Raw genomic sequence first — 12365 nt, 5'->3', positions numbered from 1 at the left:
GAAGTGGGTGAAAGTGGGTGGAATGGGAGGAGAAATAGAAAACACGTTAGAAATATATATACATACAATGCACAACATACACGACGAGAGAGTTGCTATAGCGACGCATGGAGGGGGGTATTAGTGTGTACTAGTGTAGAGGTGGTACACTCTAGTCGATGCTACTTTCCAACGGCCTGCAACACACATCACGAATATGAGAAGAACTCGAGGTTAGCTGGTAATGACGATACGGTTACTAGCAACGGTTCGTGCCAGGTCATCATCTGCTGTTCTATGATTATGAAACCTTTTTTTTTTCTTCTTTCGGTTGGGAAAGAAAAGGACACACTGTCTAAATATACAAGAAATCTGTAAATTTATGCTAATGAATGATGGACCCATCGGTGAAATATATAAATCTCCCCCCAAAAATAACAACAACTAATAGAAAAGAAAAAAAAAAGCCCCAATATAGGGAGCTCCGACATTCTTACTAATTGCTGTTGTTTTTCTGGTTGTTGTTGTTGTTGTGTCTTCTTGGGGGAATTCAAATACAAATGTTTTTTTCTCCTCGGCTTCTTCTTCTTCGGGGAGGGAGCTGGCTGGGCCAGGCGGCCAGCCAACAGTTTGGGAAACCTGTCGGCCCGTGGGGAGGAAATCAAAAATGAAGAGAAGAAGAAAGAAAATAAGAAAGGTGGAAACATTCCGTTACACCCGCAGTGCTTCTGCTCTCATCTTGTTTAACCAATTCATGATTTCCAATTAAAATGCATGATGGGCTTTTCCGTCAATAGATCCATTCCCCCACCGGCTCCGCTATTGGATTATTTAGGGAATTTAATTCAAAAAATTGTATTTTCTTAAAACTAGAAAATGAAAATGCGATTCTAGATTTTTGTTTAAAGCCCCAAAACAGAAGTCAATGGCCCCCCTCACCCCCAAAACGAAATCGGATGTTATCGAATCCCTGGCAGGTCCCTACTGGTCCAGCTCATTTGAGTCCTCGAGGAATTCTTGTTGATATTCTTCCACACGGGCCCCCACTGAATGTGAATGTCTGGGCAAGTTTTATTGACAGAGGGTCATCAAAATGTTCCTCTTGGCTTTATTTTTTATTCTGTTTTGGTTTTCGCTTGGTGCTTTTCTATTTAAAAACAAACAAAAAGCGATTTCTATGCGTGGTAGCTCCATCCTGTCTCTAGATCAACAAAACCTAAATAGATTAAAAGTTTCTTTTTCGACTATTTAGTTTTACTGGGGCTATAGAGCGCGTGTCTCTCTCTATTTTTCCCATTTGAAACAAGAAGATCTTCTCTTCTTTCTTTCTTTTTTTGGGAAGTAGATTGGCATCTGGTAATAACTCGTTCAGCCCACCCTTAAGGTGAGTGAGTGGTGGTAGAGTAGAGTCTTGTCTGTCTTGTCTGCTGTCCAGCAGACCTGTGCGCGTCTCTGCTCGTGTTGGCTTCTGCTGCTGGAACGCGCACATTTGAATTTAATTTTGTTTTCCAACTTTCTTTTCTTTCTTTTATTCTTTCTTTTTTAAAAAATCATTTTGTGTGTCTTTTTATTTCTCGACATGTCCCAATGGTGCACAATGTCTTTTTATACCTTTGATGATGGAAGGGACTCACGTGATTCTCCCACGAGACGGCCATTTGCCACGCGGAGTCGCAGGGATATAAAACTGCGAGGAAATAAAAAGATCTAGACGAGGGGTATAGTAATAGTATATAGTATACGCTGTTGTCTTGTTTGTCAGGAACTCTTTTCTCTTTTTTTTTCTATTTTTGCTGTTGTTTGGGATCCCCCAAAACATCCCCAAACACACACAATGGCGGAAGTGAGAGGAGAAAACATGGAAGATGTTGTGTATACGCACTACTATAGCGAAACCAAATTTCCCATGATTAAACAGGAAAAATGGAACCTCGTTGAAAGCACAAAAGGAGAAGAACTAGTACAACAACAATAACAGCAGCAACAAGAAGAGAGAAAAGGGAAACGACTGGAAAAGAGCTGTAGACTTTTACAGGACGGATTGACATGAGGCGGCGGCATTTTACAGGTTCTTCTTCTCATTCGGTTTTTATTATCAGAGCTAGAAGAAGAAGAGTAGAACCCCCTCAAAAAAAGAGAGAGACTAGTAGGGGGTTTCGCCTTTTCGGTTTAGGGTTACCCTAACCAAAATCCGTTGATTTACCCCCCCTGGACTTCTTGAGAGCTGCATGTCTATACATATGTTGGATATACTATGCACTAGATTGAATGAAACATTCCATCCAGTTTTCAACCCCCTCTTTTTTTAACTTATTTTTACCACACGGCAGCAGGGAAAAGAGCTATCCGGATTCCGGATTGTGTTCGCCCATTCAAAGAGATCCAAAAGAGAACCTACCGTTTTTTTTTTCTTTTTCTAGAACACCTTAGCTTTTACACCTGAAATTTATTCGTTCCATCAATTCCTCTTCTGAAAGAAAACCTTGAAAAACTATTTCCAACTTGTGTGTGAAATCGGCTGCATTGTTCTTTTTGATTGAGGCGGTGCAATAAAATATCACCGAATTCGTAGCGAGTGTCATAACAATGGCCGCCGAAATCGCCCCGAGTCCTTTTTTCAGAGCTGGGCAAATGTATTTTCTTATTCTACCTGTGGGCTGCTGATGATGAGAGCGAAAGGTGGACGTACGGCGTATAAGTCTTAATAGTTTACTACTACTGGATACACGTAACGTGACGGTTTGGTGCGTCCGAAATGAACTCGTCGGACGTTATTGGGACATTCATTTCCTCCCTCCTATTTCTTTTTCTTGACGACGGTGAGAAAAACGGGTTGCGCTCCATTTGCGTGAAACATGTTGGCGTGCTGCGGTTGAGGCCGACCGAGGGGAACCGAAGGTAAAATGGAAAACAAAAATAACTTTAAAGTTAACAACAAAAAAAAAAACGGGAACTGAAAAAAAAATGAAATAAAATAAAATTGACCGGCAAATTAGATTTTCCTGTCCTTTTCGGAGGTCGTTTTTATTTTTCTTTCTACTGGCGAGGAATTATTTATTGTTATGGTTATTATTTTCTTCCTATAGTTGGCTTTATCTCTTTGTTCAGTTTCCTTCGGGGGTGGGAGTGTTCAAGAAACTCAGTGGTCCGAATGATAGCGGTGGTGTGTGGGGGCGCATGGGCGGAAGTAAAAGCAAAGAAAACGGGAACTTGTTAACCGAGCGGATCGAAATTTTCACGCCGATTCCGATTATAACTAACGAGTAACATTGAATATATTCCTCATTCGACATACACCGACGACCCGCTACTACTATGGGATTCACTGAACTTGACCGACAGTCTCATTCGAGTTTGTATTTTTACCGTTGGCGCCAATTTCACGATTAAAACCGAAAATTCACGAGAAATTTCTAAGATTATTTTTCTCTTTTTATGGGGTTTAAATGCCAACGGATAGGGAAACGCAGGTGAAATAAGGGGATGGTTTTTTGAGTGACTTTTTTTCTGGGGGGGGAGAGAAATCGGATCAGATAACCAACCACCTTTTCTTCTTCTCGTTGTTGCCCCCAACAAACACTCACACGTTTTGGTTGTTTTTTACGAGTCTGTTTCAGAGGTGCTGCCCTCTCTTATCAATCAAAAAGTTCCTTGGCCTTGGCATTTTTTAGTGGAGGAACTTTTTGGAGTGCGACGGACTTGTGTGAGCGCCATACGAGCGTGCATATGCGCGCTATAGTCTTTCGTTTTGTGTTTGTGTGTTGTATACACTAGTACTCGTCCTTGTGTGTGTGTCGTGTCTGCTGGGTTCCGACTTCCCGTGCCCCGCGGTTCCCGTGTGTTTTATTTATTTTTATGGCCCCGGTGACAGGCAACCAACCAACCCGTGTGCCCGTGGTGGTGGCGGACTGCGGATAAAAAAGGGAGAAATCTATTCGATTTATTTTAACCTCCCCGAGCTGGGGAAAAAAAAGAAAAACTATACACCACCTTGAAAGAAGCTAAGGAATCTTCTTCTTCTTCTACCAGCCTGGGCCCCCTAAACGCGCAGCATCGTTACATTTGGAGGAACAAAAGAGGACCAACCTCCGAGTCTGTGGCTATTTCAGTGATGATATGCTCGTGAAATATGTCACTGTCGCCAGGTGGGGGATCCATTTACTCAACACACCAAAAATAAAAAAAAATAAAAAGGGAAATCTATGCGAGTCTCTGCGCCTCCATTTCGAAAAGGAGCTGAAATGTCTCGCCCACAGCAAAAGTGAAAACATCAATTTTCAATTCTTTTATTTCATTTTCTTGTCAAAAGCTGGAAAACTGACAGTTTCGAGTTTATCTTTTACAATTTTGTTTTGATGTTTTTTTATATTTTCTTTTTTCTTTTCTCTTCTTGTAACGAGCGTATAGTAGTGATTACACTACCGTAAACGTCAAGGTTGTTGGCAGCTTTTAAAAAAATATATTTTTCTATTTATTTATTTCTTTTTCTTGTATTACCTTCTATATTTTTTTGCTCCCGTCAGTCTGGACGCGGCTCCAGCTCGTCGCTGAATCAGCAAAAAAAGAAGTAAAAGAATTTTTCTTCTTTTAAAAAGAAAAAAAGCAAAAACCTCGTTCGTCTTCTTCTGTTTCCTGAATTGCCATTTAGTGGGATCGTCGTCGTCGATTCGCCTTCACATCTTCACATGCAAAGAATTACTTGGGCGCTGATATAATAAGCAGCAGGAGCAACAACATCCTGGTGCGCGGCGAAGCGCCGCTTCTTTTATTATTATTTTTTTTTTTTGTGTGTGTTCAAAAGAATCCGAGAGAAGACACACAAAATGATGGGAAGGCCAAGGCATATCTTTATCTCTTTTCTCTCGCCTATATACCTGCTGCTGCTGGTTCTGCCCGGGTTTCTTCTATTCCCTTTTATGAACTACTTATATATTTCTCTCTTCTTTTTTCTCTTGTCCTATTCTTTTCCTTGAATAATAGGAAACTTATATGTGGCCGTCCTTATAGGGCCAGAGAATGTCAAGTGAAGTACTAGTAGGAGCGAATCATAAAGGAAGTAGCTAAACGCATTTCCCTGGCCCATCTATTGTGGCTGCACGCCTGTCTGACTCTCGAGATTAGCAAATGCAGTTGAAAGTGCAGTATTCCAGGCTGCTGCTGCTGCTGCTGATGATGATGAACCGAGTGGGAATGCGAACGATTGTGTTGTCGAAGTAGAATGCCGTCTATATAAGATGAGCAGTGTGTATAGTTGAGTTACTTATAGAGACCTGCCGCAACGCACTTGGCAACGCAGCGATCCGCAATTGAATACGAGGCTCCTGAATCCTGATGGTTGTTGTTGCCGTCGTGCGACCTCCGGCTTATTTTCTCTCTTGTGTATCTACGTCTATATTCTTGGAAGAAAAAATACCCACCAAATACCAACGGAAACGAATACCTTCCTTTTCCCACAAAATGACGCATTGTCTCGTTGGGGATGAGAGCGAGCTGGGATGTTATCAATTTGGCTTGTGATGAAAAAGCCGCCAGCCAGCAGGCCAAACCAATTGAAGATGCGATTACACACACACACGTATATAGACTTTGTACCCAGGACCTGTCAGGCTGCTGAGGCGCTGAGCGTATCATGTTTTCAAACTTTCAGTTATAAATGACATGCAATCCGTTACGACCGATAACCTGTTTAATACGAATTTACGATAAAGTATGTTCGAAGGTTATCGGAGGATTCAGGTGAAAACGTGGATGAAAAATTGTTTTTTTCTTCTTCAAAAATTGAATAGATTTCGAGTTTGAAAAGGCTTCCATATTGTGGAAGAGTAGTAGTTAGCAGACGACACATTTGACGCAGTTTTTGTTCGCGTTTCATCCCCGGTCTGTCAATTTATTGCTTATAGTTGTTTTAGTTGGTTCAGTTTTTATAATCTCAATTGAACGACACGACATCATTTATATCTAACTAAAATATGGCTGACGCTGGTAACTGGTGTCTGATCGAAAGTGATCCAGGCGTATTTTCTGAATTGATCAGAGATTTCGGTATGTCACGCAAATGTCACATGAGAAATTAGAAAATAGTCACAAAGGTTTGCACGACGTAATGTTTTATCTCGATTTTTCTTTGTAGAAGTCCAAGGAGTTCAAGTGGAAGAACTGTGGAGTTTGGATCCTGAACAGTTTGACAACTTAAAGTAATTCTTGATACATGAGTATTGGTAGTAGATAGACCAGGGAAATTCAATTCAGCATTGAAATCATTGCAGGCCGATCCATGGACTCATTTTCCTTTTCAAATGGGTACCAAATGAAGAGGTTGTGGGTACTGTGGTTCAGGATAGCCGATTGGACAAAATTTTCTTTGCCAAGCAGGTCATCAATAATGCCTGTGCAACCCAAGCCATCATCAGTATCCTGCTCAACTGCAAACATCCTGATCTTCATCTAGGGCCCACACTTGGTGAATTCAAAGAATTTACTCAAGCTTTCGATGCCAACATGAAGGGGCTTGCTCTCAGCAATTCTGACACAATTCGAAGTGTACACAACTCGTTTGCTAGGTAACCAACCCTTAATAGCATTGCACATCAATGTGAGCATTTTAAGATGGGTTAACTTGTGATTTTTAATTCTTTTGATGTTTTAAATGCAGACAAACTCTTTTTGAATTTGATTCCAAAGCATCGTCAAAAGATGACGATACTTTTCACTTTGTTGGATATGTCCCCGTTGATGGCCGCCTCTATGAACTTGATGGCTTGAAAGAAGGTCCTATCGATCTTGGCGCTGTCCCAGCTGAAACTGATTGGATTGACGTTGTTAGACCAATAATTGAAAAACGCATTCAAAGGTTATCTCATTGTACTAATGATTGGATGACGGATGATCAACATGTGATTTTTCAACAATGTAGGTACAGCGAAGGAGAAATTCATTTCAACTTGATGGCAATCGTTCCTGATCGAAAACTAGCGTGGCAAAAGGAGATTGAAAGGCTTCAGTCACAACCTGTCGTCAGCACCGATATGCAGACCGAAATCCAGCGACTCCTGATGCTATGTGAAGAAGAAGAGAGCAAACGAAAGCGTCAGAAAATTGAGAATGTTCGGCGCAAGCACAACTATCTCCCTTTGATTGTTCAACTTCTTCGCATGCTTGGTGAGAAAGGTCAATTGCTGCCACTGTATGAGAAGGCTAAACAACGAGCAGTTGCTAAAACTACCACTCAGAAAAAAAGCTGATTAACATGCTATAAGTAAGATTCATACATGGAATAAAAAATGACGGACAAATTTGATGTCGATAAATGATTTATTTGGGACGAATTTTTTCGTAAAAAAACTGTTGCCCTTTGCCAGAAAGATCCGGATTTAGGGTTCGTGATTTCACGAATTCAAACTGTCTGAGTGCAAATTCGTAAAACTCGTTTTCAAGCTGCCACACAGTAGAGTTTCTAAACCGCTCTATCGTTTCAGCTTTTGGAGGAATCTTAAGATTTGTCTTCCGTAAATGAGATTTTGATCCTAAGTGTCAAATTAATCTTTTTAATTGCTCATTTGTCCACAAACGAGAACTTACTTACCTTGTCTGTACAATTTAAGAGATCCTTTAAAAAAATTAGGTAAAGTTGCTTCTAGGACAGCGACAAATTCTTCCATCTGCTCAGTTACTCCAACTAATAAATAGTTTTTAATTAAATTATTCTTTGCTTGTTCAAATGCCCAACTGCTGCCCGGTACCCTAGATTGAAAGTCCGACATTTTAACAAAAAAGGACTAAGATTTAACCAAAATAAATTCTTACCAACAGTCTGCATGATGTCCACAGAAAAAAGGCACTTGCAGCCACAAATTGTTTGGATCACACTCAGTTTGTCCTTCTTTCACACAGTCATCAAATGACTAGAATTAAAAAAGCAACTATTAGACTCCAGCTTGATTACCAACATCTCCAAATTAAATTACTGTTTTGTTCCCCTGCTTTCTTCTGATGAGATGTGGACGGAAATCATCTCCATAGCGAAGGAAATAATAATATGACACCATTCTATCAAGTGGCTGTCTGATAAGGTTAATAAATATTGGTGCTGTGGATCCAAATTTTGTGAAATCCAAATAAGCTATATGTCCATGGTAAAATGATGGTTGCTTTAAATCCCAACTGCTTAGATTCCTTGCAAAACGTAACTTCAAATAATACAAACAGGCTACAATTACCTGCAGGAAAATTTAATTAAAAAAAAAATTATTACCTGATCATTCAAAGACATGGTGTGTGCATTTTTCGAAACATTTACATGAAGCACTTTAAACTTGTTTCTTGAACACAAGTCATATGCCAGACCCACAAAAGAGGTTGATCCAGTTTTAGGGACACGGTTGTAAAATAAAGTTGGATTCTGTGATGGAAAACTACTAGGTAACAAAGCACCTATTTACAAGATATTCTGTTAATGTAACATTTGTATTCATAATATTATTTTGAGTTAATACCATTGACTTGGGTATTGAGCAGATCTGAGTTGTGTTGTGAACTAACTTTAGCATTGGCAATTTTTTTCTCTAAATCCACAAGATAGGTCACAAGTACTAAAACTGTTATAATATTAAACAGGAAAACGGATCGTGCAGATATGTTACAAGTTCTCATCGCCATCGCTAGCTGTTCAAGAAAGTCAATTTTCGTTGAAAGTGGATTAGCTTGAATAGAAAGTCATTTTTTGAAAAGGACAACAGACGTGATCGATCGCTCAAACACTCAAGTCAAACGTCTCAACTGTCAAGTAGATGAACGCATTACATTTTGTTCTTATAATTGCCGATAGAGGGACTATGTCAGAAACGTCATTTGCTTTGAATTACAAGGAAGGTCGTAAAGTTTTTTTTTGTTTAAAGGTGGGGTTTTAGAGTTAGATACTTATAATTTTTGTCAGAAGGTATTGGGGCGTGGTTGGGTTTATAATTTTTGTCAAAAGGGAGGGTTAGAACTTAGAATTCGTCCGCCAGCAGGTGGACGAATTCGCAATATATTCGCGGTCTTAGTCGCAATTTTAAAAAATACTTATTCCCAGAGTTAGTTCATATTCGTCTAATTATCAGTAGTTTCTATTGATCTTGGTAGGTCAGTAGGTAACTACTGGGTCACTACCCCAGTGTGGACATGTTTGTTTTTCTGAACATGTTTTCAACGAATAATTCATTGATGTACAAGTATTATTCTTCTTTTGGTTTTAAACTGTTATTTGATGACATAGATTGTATATTCTGTCATAGGGAAAGCTATGAAAAATATCATATCATCTAGGCCATGGGTAATCTTCAGGTCTATTGCAGCAGCAGCAGCAGAGAAGAATATGAACAAATGCAGGACACATACCAACATGTGTTGTATTTTTCTGAATGTTAAAGACGAGCAGTAGGTAGCAATTAACTTTATTTTATTGGAATGTTGGAATATTTATTGACATATTTCCTTTAGATTCAACATGACTAACTGTTTGATGCCAAAGTAAGTCGGAACTCAACTCACTGTACGTACTCTAACACAGATAACTGGTGCTGTTGCCTTTCAGCCACAGGCAGGAAAATAATTCTTTAGTTCAGAAAATTGTAAGTTACATTTTTTATCTTGAACTACAATGTCCACCAGGTAGCGCGAGTGTCTTCAGGGACGCTTAACGGCCGGCTATTTTGTTCCAAGACGCAGCAGAAATGGGTTGTTGGTTGTGACCGGTTGTGACGTTTCTCACGACAAAATTAAAAGGTATTTACTGTTAATTTCCTATTGTTATTGAACGTAAAATGTTGATGTGAAAATTTACAGATGATTTAGCACGTAGAAACCAATTTGCCAAATCATTCAACTCAGACTTGGAAGTGCCTGTACATTTCCGAAATGGCGTGCCTCGTGTGTCTCGCTGCCTGTTCTTAGGCGTACGTCTCATCCCATGCAACAGAAAAAAGTAATTATTTTGATCAAATGTCTTACAAAAGTACTATAGATTTAGTTAACATTATTAGAGAGTAGACAAATTTGCTCCGCTACTATAGAAAATTTGAATCACATATCAAAGTTATTCTGTTGGACTGCATAGTTTTCTGTTACTCTTTGTATTCTTTGGTTATAGTGAGTATGCATGTGTACACAGTTGTTTTTCTCGAAAATAATTTTCTTTTCTTAAATAGGTATAACAAACACTTCTTCAACGATGTTTGGTTACCTTGTTTCAGCCAAATGGTGAAAGGTGTGATGAAGACAGATTGAACCATTGTATGCAGCATGCGGTTGCAGTGTAATCCAGAAGTTGCTGTGATGTTGTAGCTGAGCTGTTCCATCTGGGTTCCTGACTTCCAAATTTTTGTGTTGTCGTTTTCATCCATGCCATGAAATTGCTCTGTGTTAACTGTGTGCAGACTTAAAAGTTTGATCTGTTGTCTTTTGAGTTTTCATTCAATCATGCAGTATACAACTGAGGCAACCTGATCAATATCAGGTTTGACACAGTCGAGAACTGCTAGATTAAACAAGCTTTCTGCGCCAAACAAATAATAACTTGCACATAACTTGCATCATGTTATTATCGCGGTAGAGAAAGCGACAGGCCCCCCCCCTGGGGGCCACAGGAAAAATAAATAATAAATATTTGCAAATATCAAAATAAATTGTGTGCAATAAAATATTCGAAAAAATAAAATAAAATTTTGTTGCATTAAAATATTCGAATAAAATTTTTCGCGGAAATGTTTAAAAAACTTTTGTAGGGGGAATTTTTTTTAAATTTTTTCAAAAAACAAAAGTCTGGACTTAGCAGAATAAAGGTATGACTTGTAATTTTTAGAAAAATTGAATTATTAGAAAAATATGGATTTTGAATTTAAAAAGGGTCTATATTATTAAAATGTAAGTTTGAATTTTTTTATTGTTGTATTTTGCAAGAACAATTATTTGTAAGTTTACATAGCACTCAGAAATATTTTCTCACATCATGCAATTATCAGCAGAAAGAAAGGTACTTAAGGAGAAAGTAGAGACATGCACTTGTTATTTATCAATCAATCTTGTATTTCAGCAATCTTTCAACACATCCAGAGAAATACTTCAGAACTTCGTTGTATAGTTCGGAGCAGCGTAAGTAGTGGTGACATAGTCGGGAGAATTGCTGATGTAAAATACATATGAACCTTGGTAGTAGTTTGGAGCAGGGTAATACTTAAATTCCTCGATGTAGTAAACTAGGCAGCGTACGTGGTTGGGTAATAGGCGGCTTCTTCGGTGTAGTACTTGGGGGCTGCGGTGTTGTAGTAAGGTGTAGCGCAGGTCTTGGTGTAGTAAACTGGAGCATCAGTGTAGTTTTCTGTTCAACGTAGCACGAAAGAGCAGCTTCTGTGTAGTAAGTCGGGACTGCGTAATACTTCGCCGCCTCAGTTGTGGTTGTGTAGATCGGGGCAGAATAGCACTTTACCGCGTCGGTGTAGTATTCAACCCTTTTTGGTAGAGTAATCAGCGGGAGCCTTGGTGTAGCAGCTGGGAACAGAGTAGTATTTAGTAAAATCGGTGCAAGAAGTAGCTGAGAACAGAGTTATACTTAGAAGCCTCGGTGTAGTAGGATGGGGCAGCATGCGTAGTCATGTAGTACTCCGTCGCCTTGGTGGTGTAGTAACTCAGGGCAGAGTAATACTTCAGGGCGACAGTGTAGTGGCTCGGGGCAGCGTAAGTTATGGTATAAAACTCCGGTGCCTTAGTAGTGTAGTACTTGTAGACCTCGGTGCAGTAACTGGTCGTTGCGTAAGTTGATTTTGGGTAGTAAGGCGGCGGCGGCGTTGTTGTTTGGTATCCGCCATACCGAGGAGACATCAGTACACCAGTGGTCGACCCATCAATCAACGATACAACACTCATGAACAGCAAACGACGCCTTATTAACTAGACAGTAAACAAATTCAAGATTAATATTCAATAAGAATTTGCATATTAACAAACAGAAAAAAATTGGCATTAATAGAAATCTCCGTGTAAGGACAGATCGACAGAATATTTACCCATGGATGCGAACTGGCAATACGTTGTAGAAGGCAGATGGTGACAGATAGTGCGCTGCAGTTGTTGCCGTGTCGGAGATGCTCACTCGACTGATGTCTCTGGCCTTTTTCGTCTCCTTTTTATACGATTTTTTTCTCACCCTCACCTCTTAAGCCTTGCGGGTATTGTACCTGTTTGATAATGATGAAACACGTACCTTTCTCACCCAACCTCTCCGCCGTCTTATGATACGTTTTACGTAATGATCTCCGTGACCTTCGATCGTCAAACTGGCCTTTCCTTTTGCAGTTTGAAGTAGCTGGGGATGGGTCGACAAAAACCAATATCAAAATGAATACCAAATGGTT

At 39.5% G+C, this 12365-nt stretch overlaps 3 protein-coding genes and 2 long non-coding RNA genes across 7 annotated transcripts; 3 read left to right on the top strand and 2 right to left on the bottom strand.

Moving 5' to 3' along the window:
* The first annotated feature begins 5808 nt into the window (after positions 1-5808).
* LOC124329170 (ubiquitin carboxyl-terminal hydrolase isozyme L5-like) lies at positions 5809-7271 on the top strand. Its single transcript, XM_046788217.1, has 5 exons — positions 5809-6021; positions 6110-6173; positions 6246-6539; positions 6632-6829; positions 6893-7271. The coding sequence occupies exons 1-5, from the start codon at positions 5949-5951 to the stop codon at positions 7218-7220; spliced, it is 957 nt and encodes a 318-aa protein (XP_046644173.1). The 5' UTR covers positions 5809-5948; the 3' UTR covers positions 7221-7271.
* Positions 7272-8763, bottom strand: LOC124329160 (heparan sulfate 2-O-sulfotransferase 1-like). Its single transcript, XM_046788199.1, has 6 exons — positions 8472-8763; positions 8231-8409; positions 7944-8165; positions 7783-7880; positions 7562-7719; positions 7272-7502 (listed from the first exon to the last, which is right to left on the bottom strand). Exons 1-6 carry the CDS (start codon positions 8632-8634, stop codon positions 7291-7293), a joined length of 1032 nt encoding a protein of 343 aa, XP_046644155.1. The 5' UTR covers positions 8635-8763; the 3' UTR covers positions 7272-7290.
* Positions 8764-8839: 76 nt separating this feature from the next.
* On the top strand, positions 8840-9621 carry LOC124329265. 3 transcript variants are annotated; one of them, XR_006916706.1, is made up of 3 exons: positions 8840-9182; positions 9252-9393; positions 9457-9621. It is a non-coding gene; the product is annotated as an uncharacterized LOC124329265 (long non-coding RNA). The 3 variants fall into 3 exon arrangements; XR_006916704.1 differs by having other exon boundaries at positions 8840-9188; XR_006916705.1 differs by having other exon boundaries at positions 8840-9188; positions 9252-9397.
* Positions 9622-9627: 6 nt separating this feature from the next.
* LOC124329239 lies at positions 9628-10545 on the top strand. The gene is made up of 3 exons (XR_006916612.1): positions 9628-9741; positions 9802-9940; positions 10164-10545. It is a non-coding gene; the product is annotated as an uncharacterized LOC124329239 (long non-coding RNA).
* Positions 10546-11016: 471 nt separating this feature from the next.
* On the bottom strand, positions 11017-12362 carry LOC124329237. Its single transcript, XM_046788300.1, has 4 exons — positions 12215-12362; positions 12018-12133; positions 11564-11901; positions 11017-11502 (listed from the first exon to the last, which is right to left on the bottom strand). The coding sequence occupies exons 3-4, from the start codon at positions 11875-11877 to the stop codon at positions 11457-11459; spliced, it is 360 nt and encodes a 119-aa protein (XP_046644256.1). The 5' UTR covers positions 11878-11901; positions 12018-12133; positions 12215-12362; the 3' UTR covers positions 11017-11456.
* Positions 12363-12365: the final 3 nt, after the last annotated feature.

The sequence above is a fragment of the Daphnia pulicaria genome, chromosome 3 (assembly GCF_021234035.1).
Source record: "Daphnia pulicaria isolate SC F1-1A chromosome 3, SC_F0-13Bv2, whole genome shotgun sequence".
Taxonomy (NCBI): Eukaryota; Metazoa; Arthropoda; class Branchiopoda; order Diplostraca; family Daphniidae; genus Daphnia; species Daphnia pulicaria.
This window is presented reverse-complemented; position numbering and strand designations above follow the sequence as displayed.

Coding starts and splice junctions, on each gene's coding strand:
- LOC124329160 (XM_046788199.1), bottom strand. CDS start 8,634: ATGGCGATGAGAACTTGTAACATATCTGCACGATCCGTTTTCCTGTTT. Junction 8,166..8,230: donor CCATGTCTTTGAATGATCAG/GTAATAATTTTT, acceptor TATTATTTGAAG/TTACGTTTTGCAAGGAATCT. Junction 7,720..7,782: donor GGACATCATGCAGACTGTTG/GTAAGAATTTAT, acceptor CTTTCAATCTAG/GGTACCGGGCAGCAGTTGGG.
- LOC124329237 (XM_046788300.1), bottom strand. CDS start 11,877: ATGAGTGTTGTATCGTTGATTGATGGGTCGACCACTGGTGTACTGATG. Junction 11,503..11,563: donor TACTACACCGAGGCTTCTAA/GTATAACTCTGT, acceptor CTCTGTTCCCAG/CTGCTACACCAAGGCTCCCG.
- LOC124329170 (XM_046788217.1), top strand. CDS start 5,949: ATGGCTGACGCTGGTAACTGGTGTCTGATCGAAAGTGATCCAGGCGTA. Junction 6,022..6,109: donor TGAATTGATCAGAGATTTCG/GTATGTCACGCA, acceptor TTTTCTTTGTAG/AAGTCCAAGGAGTTCAAGTG. Junction 6,830..6,892: donor ATTGAAAAACGCATTCAAAG/GTTATCTCATTG, acceptor TCAACAATGTAG/GTACAGCGAAGGAGAAATTC.